Source organism: Xiphophorus hellerii, chromosome 4 (assembly GCF_003331165.1).
Source record: "Xiphophorus hellerii strain 12219 chromosome 4, Xiphophorus_hellerii-4.1, whole genome shotgun sequence".
Lineage (NCBI taxonomy): Eukaryota > Metazoa > Chordata > Actinopteri > Cyprinodontiformes > Poeciliidae > Xiphophorus > Xiphophorus hellerii.
Window position 1 is genome coordinate 33846699 of NC_045675.1, and position 15934 is coordinate 33862632.

A 15934-nucleotide genomic window follows, 5' to 3' on the forward strand; every position below is an offset into this window, starting at 1 on the left:
TGATTTTAGTTACATCTAAATGGAAGGGGATGTAAAAATGCTGTTCCTCGAAAAATAATTTTTTCCTCCTGACCTTTAGCAGCTGAAGCCGTTCTGACAGAACCACAGGACCAAAGTTTGGTCTGAAATTCTTTGTCCCACTGAATGCCTCTAGTGGTGCTTTTTCCAACTGGTAATTACCCAGCAGCCTACTACAAGTCCAAACATGTTGTCTTGGGAATGTCGGACTGTTGCAATGCGGCTGTGTTGTGATTACCAGGTAGTGTGGTGGGAAGCATGTGTCTGTTTCTCAGATCATGTTTCTCAGATAATTCCCGTTTCCCAAAAGGAAAACAATAACTGCTGCCAGACCAATAATCCTTTATGAGCTGGTTTGGGTTTATAAAAGTATTGTTCCTGGCTTCCGGTCATCCAGCAGCCCCGGCCCTGTACCCCAACCTCTAACATGATCACCTAATGACCTGACGGTGCTAACCTGGGCAGGCGAGTGGGCGGAGTCTTTCCTGTGGATACCATAAGTGCTTCCTCTTCCACCTTGTCTATGAACAGGTGAGCACAGGTGAGAGGAGGAGTCCTGCGTTCACCTTCAGCAAAGAGCTTCAGCGCACCTGAGGACTGAAGGTAAATATCTGGAGTTTCTTTTCTTCTCTTTTCTCTCTCTCTTTTACCTTCTTATTGTGTTTTAGATAATCGTGTCAGCTGGCCAGACTCCTTACTTTATCCTGCTAGTTAATTATTTTTTGAAACATTTTTTGGATTGTCTGTGCTGCGCGCTGATTGTGTCACGCATGCCGCTATCGCCTTGTAAATGAAGCGACTGTACATGCTGGTGGCTTTGTGGGACGCGGTCACTGAGCTGAGCAGGTGTTGGAGCTTTGGATCCACCATCATGCGAGCGCTCTGCTGAGCTCTGAGCGCCGGTGGGCGGCCCCTGCTGGCGCACCACAGCTACAGCTCAAGCTGCCTTTATGCGCAATAGGAAACCAGGCTTACGACCCCAGTCTTCAGTAGATTGTCTCTCCTCTCACAGTTCACTAGAGCGTCTTGTTTCCTTTTCATGTGACTGGATAAGGTTTTTAGGAAAGAACGTTCTGTCTGTCAAAGAGAGAGAGAGAAAATCCAAACCAGCTCTCTGTTAAACTGTGATTACTGGTAAATTTGAATAATTGAATATGATAAGCAGGGATTCTGTGGGGAAAGCAATAATTTTGATAGCAGCTCAGAAATTCTTCCTTCAACTCTCTTCACTTCATAGAGTGATATCTGGTTTGTATCAGTGGATTCTACAATACAGAACATGATGTCCATCGATTTCCTGTCCCCATGTAATCCTGTCCCAGAGTTGGGGTATTTTAACCAGCAGGGGGTTGGTTGCTGCTTGGTTTATATAATCAGACCAGTTGCAGGCAACTGTGGCTCAATAGGAAGAGTTACCACTGGAATTGTAAAATTGAGGGTTGATTCCAGCTTCCTTCCAACACATCAATAAGTTGCAACCCCAGATTGCCTCTGATCTGAGTGGCAGTGCGTGAATGTGACTGATGAAAAGAGTTTCAGTTGATCAGTATGTCTATGAAAGATACATCTGACCTTTAAACGGTTTTATGTATTGTAAGGTTAGATTTAATGTCTGTAGCAGCTGATGAAGAGCGTCTGGTCCTGCTTTCCATGCACTCGGCATGCTTCAGCCCTGGGGGAAGAGCTAGTCCTTCAACACTCAGAGTAAAACATTCTGCAATTATTCCTTAGAGGAATTTGAAGATTACATTTAAACTCAAATGCTTAGAAAATGTCTTCAGCCTGAGAAGAATCCACAACTTCTAATTATTCAACTTCCATCGAATAATTGTAAGTTGAATAATTACAATTACAACCAGTGGACTGTAGCCTAGATGTGTATTGTCTTATTTTACTGATCTCTGCTTTGTTTTTCAAGGCGCTCCCAGTAAAACAGGAGACAGAAAAGAGGAGCAGGCTTTTCTGAGGAAGATGCTATGAACTTTATGTTAGCTCTGAGGTGATTTAGTCATTATTTTTTTTACATTTGAGTTTGTGGAGGTTGATGCTATGACTGGTTACTGCTGCTCCCAGCATCAGGGGTTCACTAAGGGTTTTATCAGCATTCCAGTCCAAAAAACTATCATGGCATGTTGAGTCAATATATTAAACTACTAACAATATTACCCCAACCACTTCAACACCGTATTGTATTTTTTAATAACAGGAGGAAGCCTGTTGTTTTCTATCAGTTGGAAGTTATTAAATGAAATAAAACAGTGAGAAGTTCAAGTCTTCCTGGATCTTGTGTCTGATCACAGTGCTGCTCAGGTTTCTCATTGACCAGGATGGGAGGAAGCAGTCAAACAGATTCACACCAAATGCTGTGAAACTGTTTGGATCTGTGTTGGCTGACTGGGATATTAAGTGATCTTTGAATTGGACATATTTTAAGTGTTTTGAGATTATGTTTTGTTGTGATCCAATGCTAGATTAATGAAGTAAATCTGACTGAATTTTAATTAAATACATAATGTTTAATCCTAATAGGAGTGATCAGATTTAGTGATGGAGATTTATTGCTCAGTGAAAGAGTTCCTTTATGCTGCCGTCTGCTCTCTGCTTCTTTATTTGACGTGAATTTATTTTAAAATGAATAACTCAGGATATGTAGAGGGACATTCCCCGCTCTTGGGAGACAGACATTAGCTGACGTGTGAACAGTTTCACATGAACTGAGACGTTGGGAGCCTCACAGTTCCGTCGTTCCTCATTTCTCCCTTGGGAATTGAATGCAACACGTTTTAAGAGAGTTTCGGCACGATTTTCGCGGCGCTTCCCCCAGCGCAGAGTCGGTGCGCAGCAAATGTCGATTTAAAGAACAGCGTCCTTCCATGCGGTTAGGAGGCGTGTTAGCCCGGAATGCCCGCATCCTGACAGATAATGCCATCCGGGCGCGTTTTCCTGAGCCGCGCATCATTCCCACTGACCGTCTCCTGGAGAAATGCAGCCTGCTGTGTTTAGATGCTGCCTCTCTGTCATTAATTGGAGCTTGTGGTAAAATCAAGCAGCAACTGGTTCCTCGGTTGTCTCCGCTCGGAGCTCCCGAAGAGATGGGAAGCTTTCCGTGCAGCCTCTCCACGCTGCAGCGCTGACTGTGCTGGCTGTGAGGAGTGGATGCTGCTGCAGAGAGCCGGAGCTCCGCTGATCTGCTGGGGAGTCTTCTCTCCAGCCAGTCCCCCTAATCCCAATGGAGCAGCAAGAGGAACAGGTTGGGGGCTTGTCCCACCATGGCAGTAGTCGGGAATTCGGTAAGATGATTTCCCTTCATTTGCGGAGAGAAAAAAAATCAGGCGCTTATTTCTGACCTTAAAGTCCATTTGTCTGATTCTAGACAAAGCTTAAGCTTTTTGCATCAGAGCAGCCACGAGGTCAACTTGTTCATGTTTTTACAAGTCGTTGCTCATTTCTTCTATTGAGTATTAATAACATTCAGTTAATGCTTCTGCTGCAAAACTGCCCAACTCCCATCATATTGTAATGGTTGTCTAGTCACTGTTTGGTCTAAACTCTGTGGTTTGTCTGCTGGCACCGGGGGTGAAAGTAAGTACGTCCATAAGATAATGTCTGACCAACAACCTGCTTACTCTCAGCTGGCCTGGGAACACCTGGGGATTCCCCTGGAGGAGCTGGAACAAGTGGCTAGGAAGAGGGAAGTCTGAGCCTCCCAGCTGAGGCTGACACCCCACCACCTGATGAAGTGGAAGAAGATGGATGGATGGTTTGCACTTTGCTTTTAGAGACACAGAGAGAGAATATAAAACAAGTTACTAACAATTTTTGTCATTGTACCAGCAAGAATCTAAAACTCCTTCCACCCGTAGCTGGACCTGAATTCAGTTCAGTTCAGCTGCAGGTGTTAGTCCTGAAGGGAAACAGTAGAGCTCTCATTACCCACCTGTCTTCAGAATTATTCTTCATGTTTGGAGCGAATGTATGGCTTTGAATGACGGGTCACATATTTTCATGAGTAAATAACTTTATTACCTTGTTGTTATGCAGACCAGAAGTTGAAGTGATTTGATGCAGGCAGGTTTTTCCTCTCCACCTCCTGTTTGGTCTGATTTTATTTTTCACACCCTATGCTGCTGTGCAGTTTACATAGACCCAATAAAAATACACATACACATTTTCCTCACGGTCTAAAGTTAAATCAATTATTTTGTTGTAGGTCAGTTAGAATCAGCAAAATTGTTTCTATTTGATAAATGCCACAATAATGAGAATATGTCAGATTAAGTTATTAACGTCATCAGTTTATATCCAGAATTATCCTTGTCTCTTCCTACAAAGAGCCCAGATGATGATGATGATGATGATGATGATGCTTTGGGAACGTCTGACGGGTTCTGATCTAAAACTTGAAACTTTGGAGCTCGATCGCAGGACAAAAGCCAAAGACCTTGTGAAGATGCTGCTGAAGCTGTTAGGACAGTGAAACATGTTCTTACTGACAGACTGTTGGCCTGGGAACACTATGCTAACTGCGAAGTGTGGCAGCATCATGCTGTGGGACCGTTTAGCTGCTGGAGGAACTGGTCCACTTCATAAAATAGATCATGAGGAAGGAATATTATGTAGAAATATTGAAATAAGCTAAAAGACATCTAAAGACATCAGTCAGGAAGTTGATGCTCAGGTCCAACTTCTAACTATGGGGTTATTCTAACCCCATAGTTATCCTCTTCAGGATAACAATGTTTTGTTGTAGCCGTCACAAAGCCCTGATCTCAGGCTAGAGAGAATTTGTGTGTCTGGGAGAAAACCCAGAAGAGTTGACCCAAGTTATCCTGTTCAAAGGCATTCCTATAATAAATAAATCTCTGACATATTCTCATAGAATTGTAGTGTCATTTACAAATAGAAATCATTTTGGTGATTCTAACTGACCTGGAGCCAGATAAGTTTATTCTTATTTAACTTCAGACAGTGAGGAGATGAAGGAGGATGTGTGTTTTTATCCTGCGTATGTTAACTTCTGGTTTCACTATGGGCTCCGTCTCAGGCGGCTGTCTGGATGATGCTGGGATGTGAAAGTAACTTTGTGGCACATTGCAAAGCAGAAACGCCCACTGTGGTCAGAGTCTGGTCCTGCAGATACCGTCTTCCCGTTTCCACCAGCCCACAGCGATCCCTCTCTCATCCTGGGTGCTTTCTGTCCAGTCTCCTCCATTCGGACTCTGTGTTCCTGACCAGTGCAGAAGAATCTCTGCAGCATGACGTCTTCATGGTAGAGATACTTAGCAGGCAGAGCACTGGTTGTATTTACTTATCAGAGCAACAAGGAAGGAACAGATTTATGTCTTTGCTTGATGATTTTTTTTAAACCTATAGTGATCAGGACTTGTATCATCAAATTACCTGGTTATTGTAGTTCAGGTAAATGGAGCCAGTGTGTTATCTGATGGCTTGACCATGATAGCTGCTAACTCCTCATTCTTCCTGATGTGAGTGAACGTAAAATGCAAACTGGTTGCTGCGTCTCTACGAATCTGCCATGATGTCTGGGAGATAGCATGAAACCAGCAGCATTTTGTTGCTTTGGATGATGTTAGAGATGGAAGGAAGTATGAGTGACGCAGACTGCATGGAATGATTGAAATGCATATGTCACATGTTGAAATGCTATACACAGTAACTTCTGGTATAATTTGCTTGAAAAATCAAACATATTCTCATTATGTCTGAATATTGTGGCAATAATTTGCTTTTCTTAGATTAAGCAGTCAAAAATCATCCAGACTGTAATTTCTGGTTTGATGGTCCATAACAACTTTATCTGCATTTAATACAACCCCAAATCATATTTCCATAAAACACTTTATTTCATTTTATTATATCATATTTAGATATTTAAACCAACCATATTTAATAGATAATAGGGATGGACAATATGGCTGAAATCACAACATAAACATTTCATATTGGTTGAAAGCAATAATTATTGATTAGTCTTTTATTTTAAATATCTGAAATACTGTCAAACTGGTGGCATGGTTTTCGTGTTTTATTCACAGTTTTAACTCCACACTGTTCTAGTTTTTTATTTTTAAGCAGTCATGAGGCGCGGTGGCAAAACCTGAAACTGCTGCTGCTTATTGAGCAGATTGTTGCTAGGTAACCAAAGAGTGAGTGATTTAGTTATTGCCACCAATCTTTCTTAGCTGGTTGTTAGAGGTTGAGCGGCTGAAGTCTTTCCTCTGCCTACATCCCCCACAATGCTGTGTTGTATATTCGACTAATTCAATGACGAAAAGGAGTCGGATGGATTATTCAGATGAACTTTAGTGAATAAAAAAGGATGAACGAATCGTACATAATAATATACGACAGAGTGTAGGCATTCAGCTAACATAGCTCTTTTCTCGTAAAACCAATGGTCCTCAATTCACTTCTTCCTCTAACCTCAAGTTCTTCTTCTCCTAGTTCTAAAGCATCATGGGATATAGAGTCCATTCTGTTAAAGGTCCACAATAGTCAGTTTTGAACCAGATACTAACTATCAAATGCTAACTAGATTTATGAAACAACTGCAACTAAAATAGTTACTTATATTAAATTATAATATCCCAAATAATAAATCTTAAGCAAATCCTGCTTAAACCCAAAACAAATTCTCAACATGCTGTGTGATTCTGGATCAGAAATCTGGGAAATTATTTAAAATTCTATCAGATGTATTATCTATTGATATTCATCATATGTCTATTGCGATACATATTGTTGTTGATTTATTGCCCATCCCTAATAGAAGCACAGCAGCTTATTTATCTGTTATACCAGTTCATTTATAATCTGGTAAAATATACAGAAAGTTAATCAAATATTACATAAGAACGATTCAACCTGAAAAACCAAAGAGATCTGTTGTGGTATTATTGATGTGGAAAATGACATGCAGCACATAAAGGCTGCTTCAGTAAACATGATCAAATTTGCCATGTGACATCAAGTCTGTCTTCTCAGGAATTTGAATCAGATTAAGTCTTTGTCATGGTTGCTGCACAGATCCTACCAGGCAGAATCCTGTCTCAAGTGACACAGGACACATCAAGGGACGTTAGCTTAAAACAATTCTGTAACCCTAAACAGAGCTGCAAAGAATATAAACTTAAAAATAATATCTGTTTGTGCCTTTATTCCCACTTTTAGTATCTACTTAGTATTTTATTGTCATTAAATAGCAGTTGCCTTAAACGAAAAACCTCCAAAGTGGTCAGAGTAAAATTTCTCAGTTCTCATATCTCAAAAGCAAAACCTTTGCTAACTTGAACATTTCTTCTGACAAAGGGAGAATATTTCAGGTGCAGCAGCACTGAAAACTATTCCAACCCCAGTGCAAGTAGGCTACTTGACACAATACAAACATGCAGCTGCTTGCAACACAGCAGCTTCATACAACCAATATTAAAATTTAGTTCAAAAATACTTTATTCCAAAGAGAAGTTAAATATTGTTGAAATTCATATTCATGTATCTTCGGAGTCCCTGTGGATGGTGACCTTGTGGAAAGGAAGGATCTCCAGTAGCAGTCAGTATTGCAACAAAACGAGAAGGCCTCTAACTGAAGACTGTTGCTGTATGTTGTGACATGCTGAGAGTCTGGGATATGATCCTTGATCATCATGATGAACGGAAGAGTTGCTCTGAACTTCCTCCGTCTCTCTCTCTGGTCCTGCTCTGTTTCCATGAAGCCTCAAATTCAACTCCTTTGGGATTTGGGGTCAAAGTTCAGGCTTAATCTAAGCTTTTGAGATGATGATCAACTGCTCCCAGCTGTAAAAATGATACACTGTTGTTATATTTACACATCAAATGTTTTGCTTTACTTTTTTTACTCAGAAGGTAAAAAAGTAAAAACAAAAATCCTTCAGGCTGCACAGGATCCAGGAGGGAACACTCCAGAGGAAACACTGTCCACACATTCAACACCTCAACCAAAAAATTGTAAACAAAAAGAACAAATGCTTCATAATTTCAGGATCCTCTATCCTTTCTGACTAAATTGAATTGAATTTGTTCACAACCGTAGAAATTAAATTATATAGCGCCAATTCACAACAAATCTCGTCTCAAAGTACTTTACAAAAAGGAAAATTCAAGCTAGCTGTTCTTTTTATGCTTGTGGGTCAGTAGGTGCTGGAGTTTGAACAACAAGCCCTTCAGCACTTAGTTTATGTTTTACTTTGGAAAAGAAAACCTCAGTGGTGGGTACAGACGCCATGCCCCAAGTTTCCTACTAGGAACATCCTTTTCAGATCTTTCACCTTGTTGGTTGCATCAGGTGGCATAAGACCTCTCTCTTCCTTTGAATATCTTTTTCTTCTAAAGAGGTCTTATGTCAGATAGTTATTTATTTTTTTCAAACTGAATTTAGCGTTGATTTGGAAAAAATGACAGTTATAGAGCGTCACATGTTGCAAAGATGAGAGCAGCGCCCCATATACAGAGGCTACAGACCTCAGCAAGGCTGTCCTATCTAATAAAGGCCACTAATGCCAAAAAATAAATACAAATTATTATAGGCTTCCTTAACTATTTTTAAGTGTTTTTGTGTAACTGAAAACACCCAAACAAGTTAAAATATGACTAATAAACTTAATTAGCGTTGGAGGTTGAATCATTTTATGTGCATCTTTATCTAAGTTACAAGACTTATTTCCAGTTTTTTAGTCCCTATGTGTTTTTTTGCTGTCTGGCCAGTAAGTAAACACAATGATGGACATCAGTGGTGGAGATTCTCTTCTGGCTACTCTGCCTTCCTGTCTTTCTCCAATATCTGCATGATGGCTGGATTGATTGGTTGTAGTATTGAGTGTGACCCCCCTGTGACCTGTGGTGAAGTGGAGATCCTATAAGACTCTTCCAGATCGTTTGCCTAATAGACCTGCTGAAGGATCTTCAGTGTAGAGAGTACAGGAAGATGGAGAGAGACTGCAGGCTTCGGGATGGAGCCGCAGCTCACTTCTATCAACTGGTGCATGGTATTGGGATCTTCTGGTCAATTTACTTAGCAACGTTTTTGAGCATATGACAGTTATAGTTGTACATAATTTATTTTATTGATAGAGATGAATATATCTGCTTTTCACTCTTATCACTCATATTCCATTTTTGAATATGTTAGCTATTGGATACCTAACAGCCTTTGGCTTTTAGTGACTGTTTAAATTGTTGCATTGCTTTAACAAAAAAGAGGACGTTGGCATCACCCCATTATGAGCAGCTTCTTCATTCTCAGGTTCCCCCTTGGAAAACATTGTAATTTTAGTTGAGCCTGAAAATTTGTGAAGTAATAACAATAAGTTATTAGGAAGTCTGTTTCAGTGCAAAAATAATGCAAAAATGCCAGTGGCTCCCAAAACTGAGTCAGATGTCTTCTTTTTACTGCAGGGATTTTTTCCATGAAACATTATGTCCATCATGTTGGGGAAGCAGCATCAGAGCCGGTGGCTTTAAGAAGCAGCTGATGGAGAAGCTGGTTCTGTTTTAAACTGCCTCTGATACCTTCAATGACTCTGGAAGAAACTTGTCTAGTTTCTTCCCCTAGGAAGAAAAAGTATTTGGCATTAAATTGAATGGAATTTACATTTATTTGGTACATGATTGAGCACAACTTTAGATCTTAATGACGACAGTCAAGAATCATCACCAGGAATAGAAAACACAAGAAAGTCCAGTTATTGTAGATACTGATGGCTGTGTGACAGTCTGTATTACAGCAAGTAGGAAGGTTTCATTTGTTCAGAATTTGTTAGGTTAATTGAATACTGTAAATTGGTATTAGATGGTATTAGCACAATCATGTCCAACTGTGCTAACATCATCAGCCAGACAGATGATGTTAGCAAATAATGTGGAAATTTCCTAATGCTTCCACACATCTGAGTCTTCCAAATGTTGAGGTGTGGAATCGTTTCCAGAATTTATCCCAGGTTGTGGTCTGAGATAAACAGCTTCTGTGAGTAAGGTGCAGAAAATACTCTGATTGTAACGGGAGGTTGGGATCTTCTTGAGACAATGTAATTCATCTAATCCAAGCTTGTTGTGCCATATCTGTTCAGACATGCATTGAGAGCATGGACTACTAAGGCATGGAATTATTAGGATAGCCCCAACCTAGCCAATGAGCACAACTGATTTATCAAAGCATAAACCTCTACAGATTTGCTGTGGCATCTGATGTAAAGCATTTGGCCTATTAGTGTTGGGATTAGACTTCATCGGTCAGCAGATGCATGATTAGGTTGAAATCTGGATGATTTGAAACTGAGACAACACCCCAAACTCATTAGTCTGTTCATCAAACCATTTTAAAGCCTCTTTATTATGTGGCAGAGATCATTATCCTGCTGAAAGAAGACACTGATAGTTGCAGGGGGAAGAGAAGTATTTATTCATTAGGGATTTAAGGAGTAAAAAACGTCAGCAGCAACCTTCAGCTGGATAGCTTTGGATATCCAGCTATTAGCTATTAGCTACAACACCACCAGTTGGCCCATCATACCTTCTACTTCATTGTCTGTGGTTTCGCAAAACCACATTACACACCATTTTTCTGCTATTTATCTTTGTACACCATGCTGATTTACAAATCAAGACTTCTTTTGCTGAAAATGGGTAAAATATCATATTCATGTCACATTTTGGTTTGTGGAGGATTTTTTTCTGCCTTTAACTGAGGAGAACAGGAAGCTACGATTTGACTTCTTGTCTTCTGCACCTGCACAATTATTTTTATTATTTCTAAATTCATTGTTTGTTCTTCTGCTAGGTTCTCCATCCATCTCCTCTTTTGAGCCCGGAGAAAGCTCTCAGCAGGAGGAAGGTACAGTAATGATGAGGAGTGAGAACTACCTACCAGTCCCTGGTGAGGACAAAAACCTGGATGGAGACTTCAATGGGAAGACCACAAATGATAAGTCCGTGGTAAGACTCTTCTGGAATCCTGTAGGCCAGGAGTTTAACTCTGGAAGGTTTCAGACTCATCTAGAAGGGAAGTCTACCAGGTTAGGACTGAGTCTTGTGTTGGACTGCAGGTGTAAAGTTCTGGTCAACAGAACCGTCTGCGGGGCTTGATAGGCTTAGAGGGTGTGAGATAATTAGAATGAAAACGGATTTAATAATGATTGATGTCAAAGTCATTCGACACACATCGCTGTGCACTGCTACAAATTAGTTTCTTTAATATTTAATTTTTCCTTCCCTGTATATTGATACAAAATCTGTCTATGATACAATCTGCTTTGCACATTAGTGCCAGGATGAAACTAAACTTGAGCTCATGGTTTAAGACACCTTTAGGATTTTCCTGTAGTTTACTGTTACTACTGGTAGAAACTAGGAATTATGCAGCTGGGAATTCACTGGTTCCAGGCTCAAAGGGAAGGCTTGTTTCCAGCTGTAAACCTGCTCAACTAAAATGAAGGCAGCTTTCTTTTCAGCTTGTTGGGTGTGACATTTCAATGTTAGACATGAGTATTTTTGATCCTGAAAAAAGAGGCTTACTGTACCAGATAAAATGGCACATCTGTCACTGAGATTTTTGGATTATCTAACATGACATGGTCACATTTGCAGCAGCTGTTTTAAAATGATCATTATTGTCTGTTTGATGAATGAACTGTTGTAAAGTGTGGTAGTTTGTACCTCATTACAAAGTCTCCATGTATCAATAGTGACAAATAGACCATTGAACATTCATATATTGAATAGTGGGAGAACAAGGGGAAACTAGTCAATTATTAGAGTTTTCTTGGTAGAGGAATGTAATCCAAATTGCAAATATTCAACTAGTCCTCATATTTCAAGCTAAAATGTACCACAAGAAGAACTACTGTAATGACATGTAGCTTCCTCTTTGTAATGGAGGCTAACTTGTATTATTTCTTCTTTTTCTGTAAACATCAGGCTCCTGAAATGGTGTCATTTTCCGAGCTCCATAAACACACAGCTGCAACTACAGGAGATGTAAAATTCTAAACATAAAGTAACATATTTTTAAAACTGCAAGGAGCTTTGATGAGCCATTGATTTAGCCATTGATCACCCGATGACAAAAAGTAGTCCCATTTTGTCAAACTTAACCTGAGCCGGTTTGATGCCAGATGATCTTAATGTACGCAGCACGGAGATCCAGAAAGACCAAGACCGAAGTTTAATGGTTAAGATTTCTAGCATTTTAAATTTCTATCAAGGTCATCTCAGTGCTTTGCAGGGGTTTGGTACAAAGCAGATTTGTTTCATCAACGAGGAGTACAATTATTGGATTTATTAAAAATCTGTGGAAAATGACAAAGAAAATATTTATTATCTGCGTCATGTGAGGTGGAACACAATGGAAGAGCATTAGTCACTGGGGGAAAAGAAAATTCAGATTTTAATCTCAGAATGCTTTTTTGTCTTTTTGTGGCCCTAATCGTCTTTCATTCAATATATCCAACATTTTTTCTGTCAAAAATACACAATTCAATAGATAAAAATAAAATGAATGCATAAACGTTTCTAAAGGCACAGGAGAAATAAACAAGCCACTCAGACTGGTACCACATACTGTTTATTTACTCAGTATTGATACATTCAGAATGTCAGAATTACAGAATTACATAAACAGACTTTTCATTGTTAAGGCATCATTTGTATAAAGTTGATGTGTGTTATTACAGAAGCCTTTGAAACTTGTAAATTTCTTATGAATTATTTATTCAGCCTGCTGCAGCAAGAGAGGGACAATGGGTAACAGCAGCTATGATTATAGTATGATATGATATGAAATGATGATGATGTTGAAAACCCCAATGTCTGAGTGATGCACAGATCAGGCCAGAGGGAGCTGGAGGGGAATAATCAGGGATTTTAGAAAACACACACAGCTTTGATGAGTACAATCACCAGCCTCTTTATTAGGTACATTTTGCTAGCGCTACTTGGAACAACCTTTGCCTTCAGCAGAGCCTTCATTTTGGGTCTTAGATTCAACAGGAGATCAGAGATCTCCCTCTCCTAGTTAAACTTACAGAAAGACATTTGTCCTACTTCACATGTAGCATTTGGTTTGGGTGTTATTTTTAAGGATCATTGTTTCAGGTGTGCTCTGCAACGTGTTCCTCTTTTAGAGAGGGACTTTTTCACAATAAGGTGTTTTTGCCATCTTGATGAATTGAGATTGAAATTTTAGGCCAATAATTCAATCATTTTTCGACTACCATAGAACTCCAGTACTTTCTAGTATCCAACTCTTCAGTGTTTGGATCGCATCAAATCATACACACACTCAAGGTAATGCATCATTATTAAATTCATTTCTGTACAGAAAGCAGGTGGGTTTAGTGGGAAATCAGAACACACTTGTGATGATAGAAAATTGGGTCATTACTGGTCATTATTTAGAGAACATGTGTTCTCTAAATGTGCTCTGAGCAACATGTTCTGTTAGAACTGACACACACTCTCAGGTCCTGTTAACATGCTTCCTAAGTGGACAGCTGTGAGCCTACAAACACATCCCATTAGCTGTTTGTTTTGACTTATGTTTGGCAGACGTATTGACAGTGTTACTGAGCCGGATGCATACATCAGCTCCTTGTGAAAATGTTCTGATTTCATATGCATACCATGACAGCTGCAGCTTCCACGTTATTTCAGAGAGGCTGTGAAATGCAGCAGGGAGCCGGAAACTGCTGAGCTGATGGTGGCTCAGAAGCATTTGTTTGTGTGTGTTGTTCACATATGTGGGGGCGGTTGTGTGTGTGTGGAAGCCCGAAGGATAGGAGAGGCTCATTTCCCGACAGCTTTGTGAGAAAGGCTCTCCTATTGGTGTGTGTTGCATACACCACAAGATCCTCATCTCCCCTGTGAGATGTGGCCTGTGACCTTCGCAGCTATGACTACTTCCTGTTTAAAAAGGGCTGAATATGCGTGTGAATCTGTGTACATCATACAAATGCAGGACATGCACACAAGCTTCTCATCGGGTAATAATGGTAATTACAAAAACACAACAGCAGGAAGTTTGGGTCTCAAAGAAGTATTTTTTTTTTCGGTCATCATAATGTCTGCTCTTTCAATGCTGGTTTAGATTTTATTGCAGATCCACCACCTGAGTTCCTCAGCCTCAAACATACTGACTCACCTGTGGAGGGCTTCTAATGAAAACCCATCATCACTTTACAGCAGGAAACATTTCTGACTTTTGGACTAGGGCCGGGTGATATGGTTGAAAAATGGTCCGTGATATAAGCATTTCATATCAGTCAAATGATTATTATTGATTAATTGTTTTGTTTTGAATAACCAAACTACTGTCAAACTGCTGACGTGGCCTTTCCTCTTTGGTCCACAATTTCCTCTTAAGCAGTTATGAGGGATGGTGGTGAAACATGGAACTGTTCCCTCAGACTCAGCAGCAGTGTGTGTATTCTGTGAACCTTGCAGTCCCTGTGTGCACTGTCTGAGGGCTGAGATTTTATAGTCAGGTGTACAGTTTGCCTACATTTCTTGTGAGAAATTCCTTCATTTCTCACAATCTGAATGGATACTAGCATGTGTGATGAGCATGTTTGTGCTTTGCCCAGTTTTTCTCCACCAGGGCAGCCACCACATCAACTGCTAGTGCTACACAGAGAGCGGAAGTTGCACTACGTGTCCTTGCGACTGGTTGTGCTGACTCAACATTATCAGCTCAGTGTTGCATACTAAACAATGTTTACTGCCGAGCAGTTTCCTGTAAGTCAGTGTGTCACCGATTATGCGTTCGTACAGGTTGACCTTTGTTGACCTTTGTGCAAATGTGACCTGCTGAAGTCCGCCTCCAGTTCACACAGACCAACAAGGAGTGAAATATGACAAAGTATGTTGGGGACAACATAAAACTGCTACTTGTTGCTCAACAAGTTGCTGCTAGGTAACCAATGAGCGAGAGTTAATTGATGCCACATACTTTTCCTGGCTGGCTGTGAAAGGTTGTGCGGCTAAAGCCTTTCTTCTGCCTACATCCCCCAGAAGGCTATGCCCTTCTGGATCAGAGTTCCTGAAATTATTAACATTTATGAGATATTGTCTGTTGTCTAAAATAATCATTATTATTTTATCATTCTACCTTATTTTTGTGCACAAACAGAGCCCTAATATGAAACATGGCACAAATCAAAATCATCTTTGATCATTTTGCTAGGCTAGATTTAGTTTGGGTAAGCCACCACTAATGAGGCTTTGAGTTTAACTGCTGTGCTTCAGTTTCTAACCAAATAATGCATCTATCAAAACAAGATGAGGCGATGCTCAATGTTAGGATCACAAGTCTACACATATGGGAAAGCTAAGAATCCCCATTTTATTTTACATGAATGGTGTCGATGTTTAGAAACAAAATAGTTTAAAAGAATTTGGAGTCTGTATGATGATTCAGTTTAGTTTTAACAAGTCACTACATTGAAGTTCTCATGCTTGTTAACTCTTGGGTAGTCCTAATTCTCTAGAATTAGGACTATTGAAAATGAAAATGCTATTGAAAATGCTCCCTTTTGTGTTGTTTTTGTAAAACAGTGTCGTAAGGAACATGAGTGCATGAGCCTGTTCTGTTTGGATCATTTTAAGTGTTTCATATTTTGTACCCGAGAAGATTAAATTCTGTTCTATCTCAACAAAATTTGAAGCAACCCTGAAGCGTCGTTTTGAAACACTCTAACACCAACTTCAGCATCACTGGCAGCTATCGGCTGGCTGACTGTGGGATCCTCACAAATCTTGTTTCTCACTCTGTGCTTTTTTTTTTTCTACAGTGCAGCAAAGCAGGTAGTAACATCAATGTAAGGGTTTTAAACTGTATAGTTCCAACAGGTTTCCAAATAGAGTCGCACTCCTTCGTACCTGGCACACA

The 15934-nt window shown here is 40.0% G+C and overlaps 1 protein-coding gene across 5 annotated transcripts in view; it reads left to right on the plus strand.

Annotated features, from left to right (window-relative positions):
* The first annotated feature begins 500 nt into the window (after nt 1–500).
* Nucleotides 501–15934, plus strand: part of ano1a (anoctamin 1, calcium activated chloride channel a) — a 52037-nt gene continuing 36603 nt past the window's right edge. For 2 of the 5 annotated variants that reach the window (XM_032561454.1, XM_032561455.1), the window contains exons 1-2: nt 2769–3308; nt 10832–10986. In XM_032561454.1, the coding sequence (XP_032417345.1) occupies nt 3248–3308; nt 10832–10986 (216 nt within the window). In that variant the 5' untranslated portion in view covers nt 2769–3247. Of the gene's footprint in view, nt 622–2768; nt 3309–10831; nt 10987–15934 lie in introns of those variants that run through there. The other 3 variants (XM_032561459.1, XM_032561456.1, XM_032561457.1) reach the window with 3 other exon arrangements.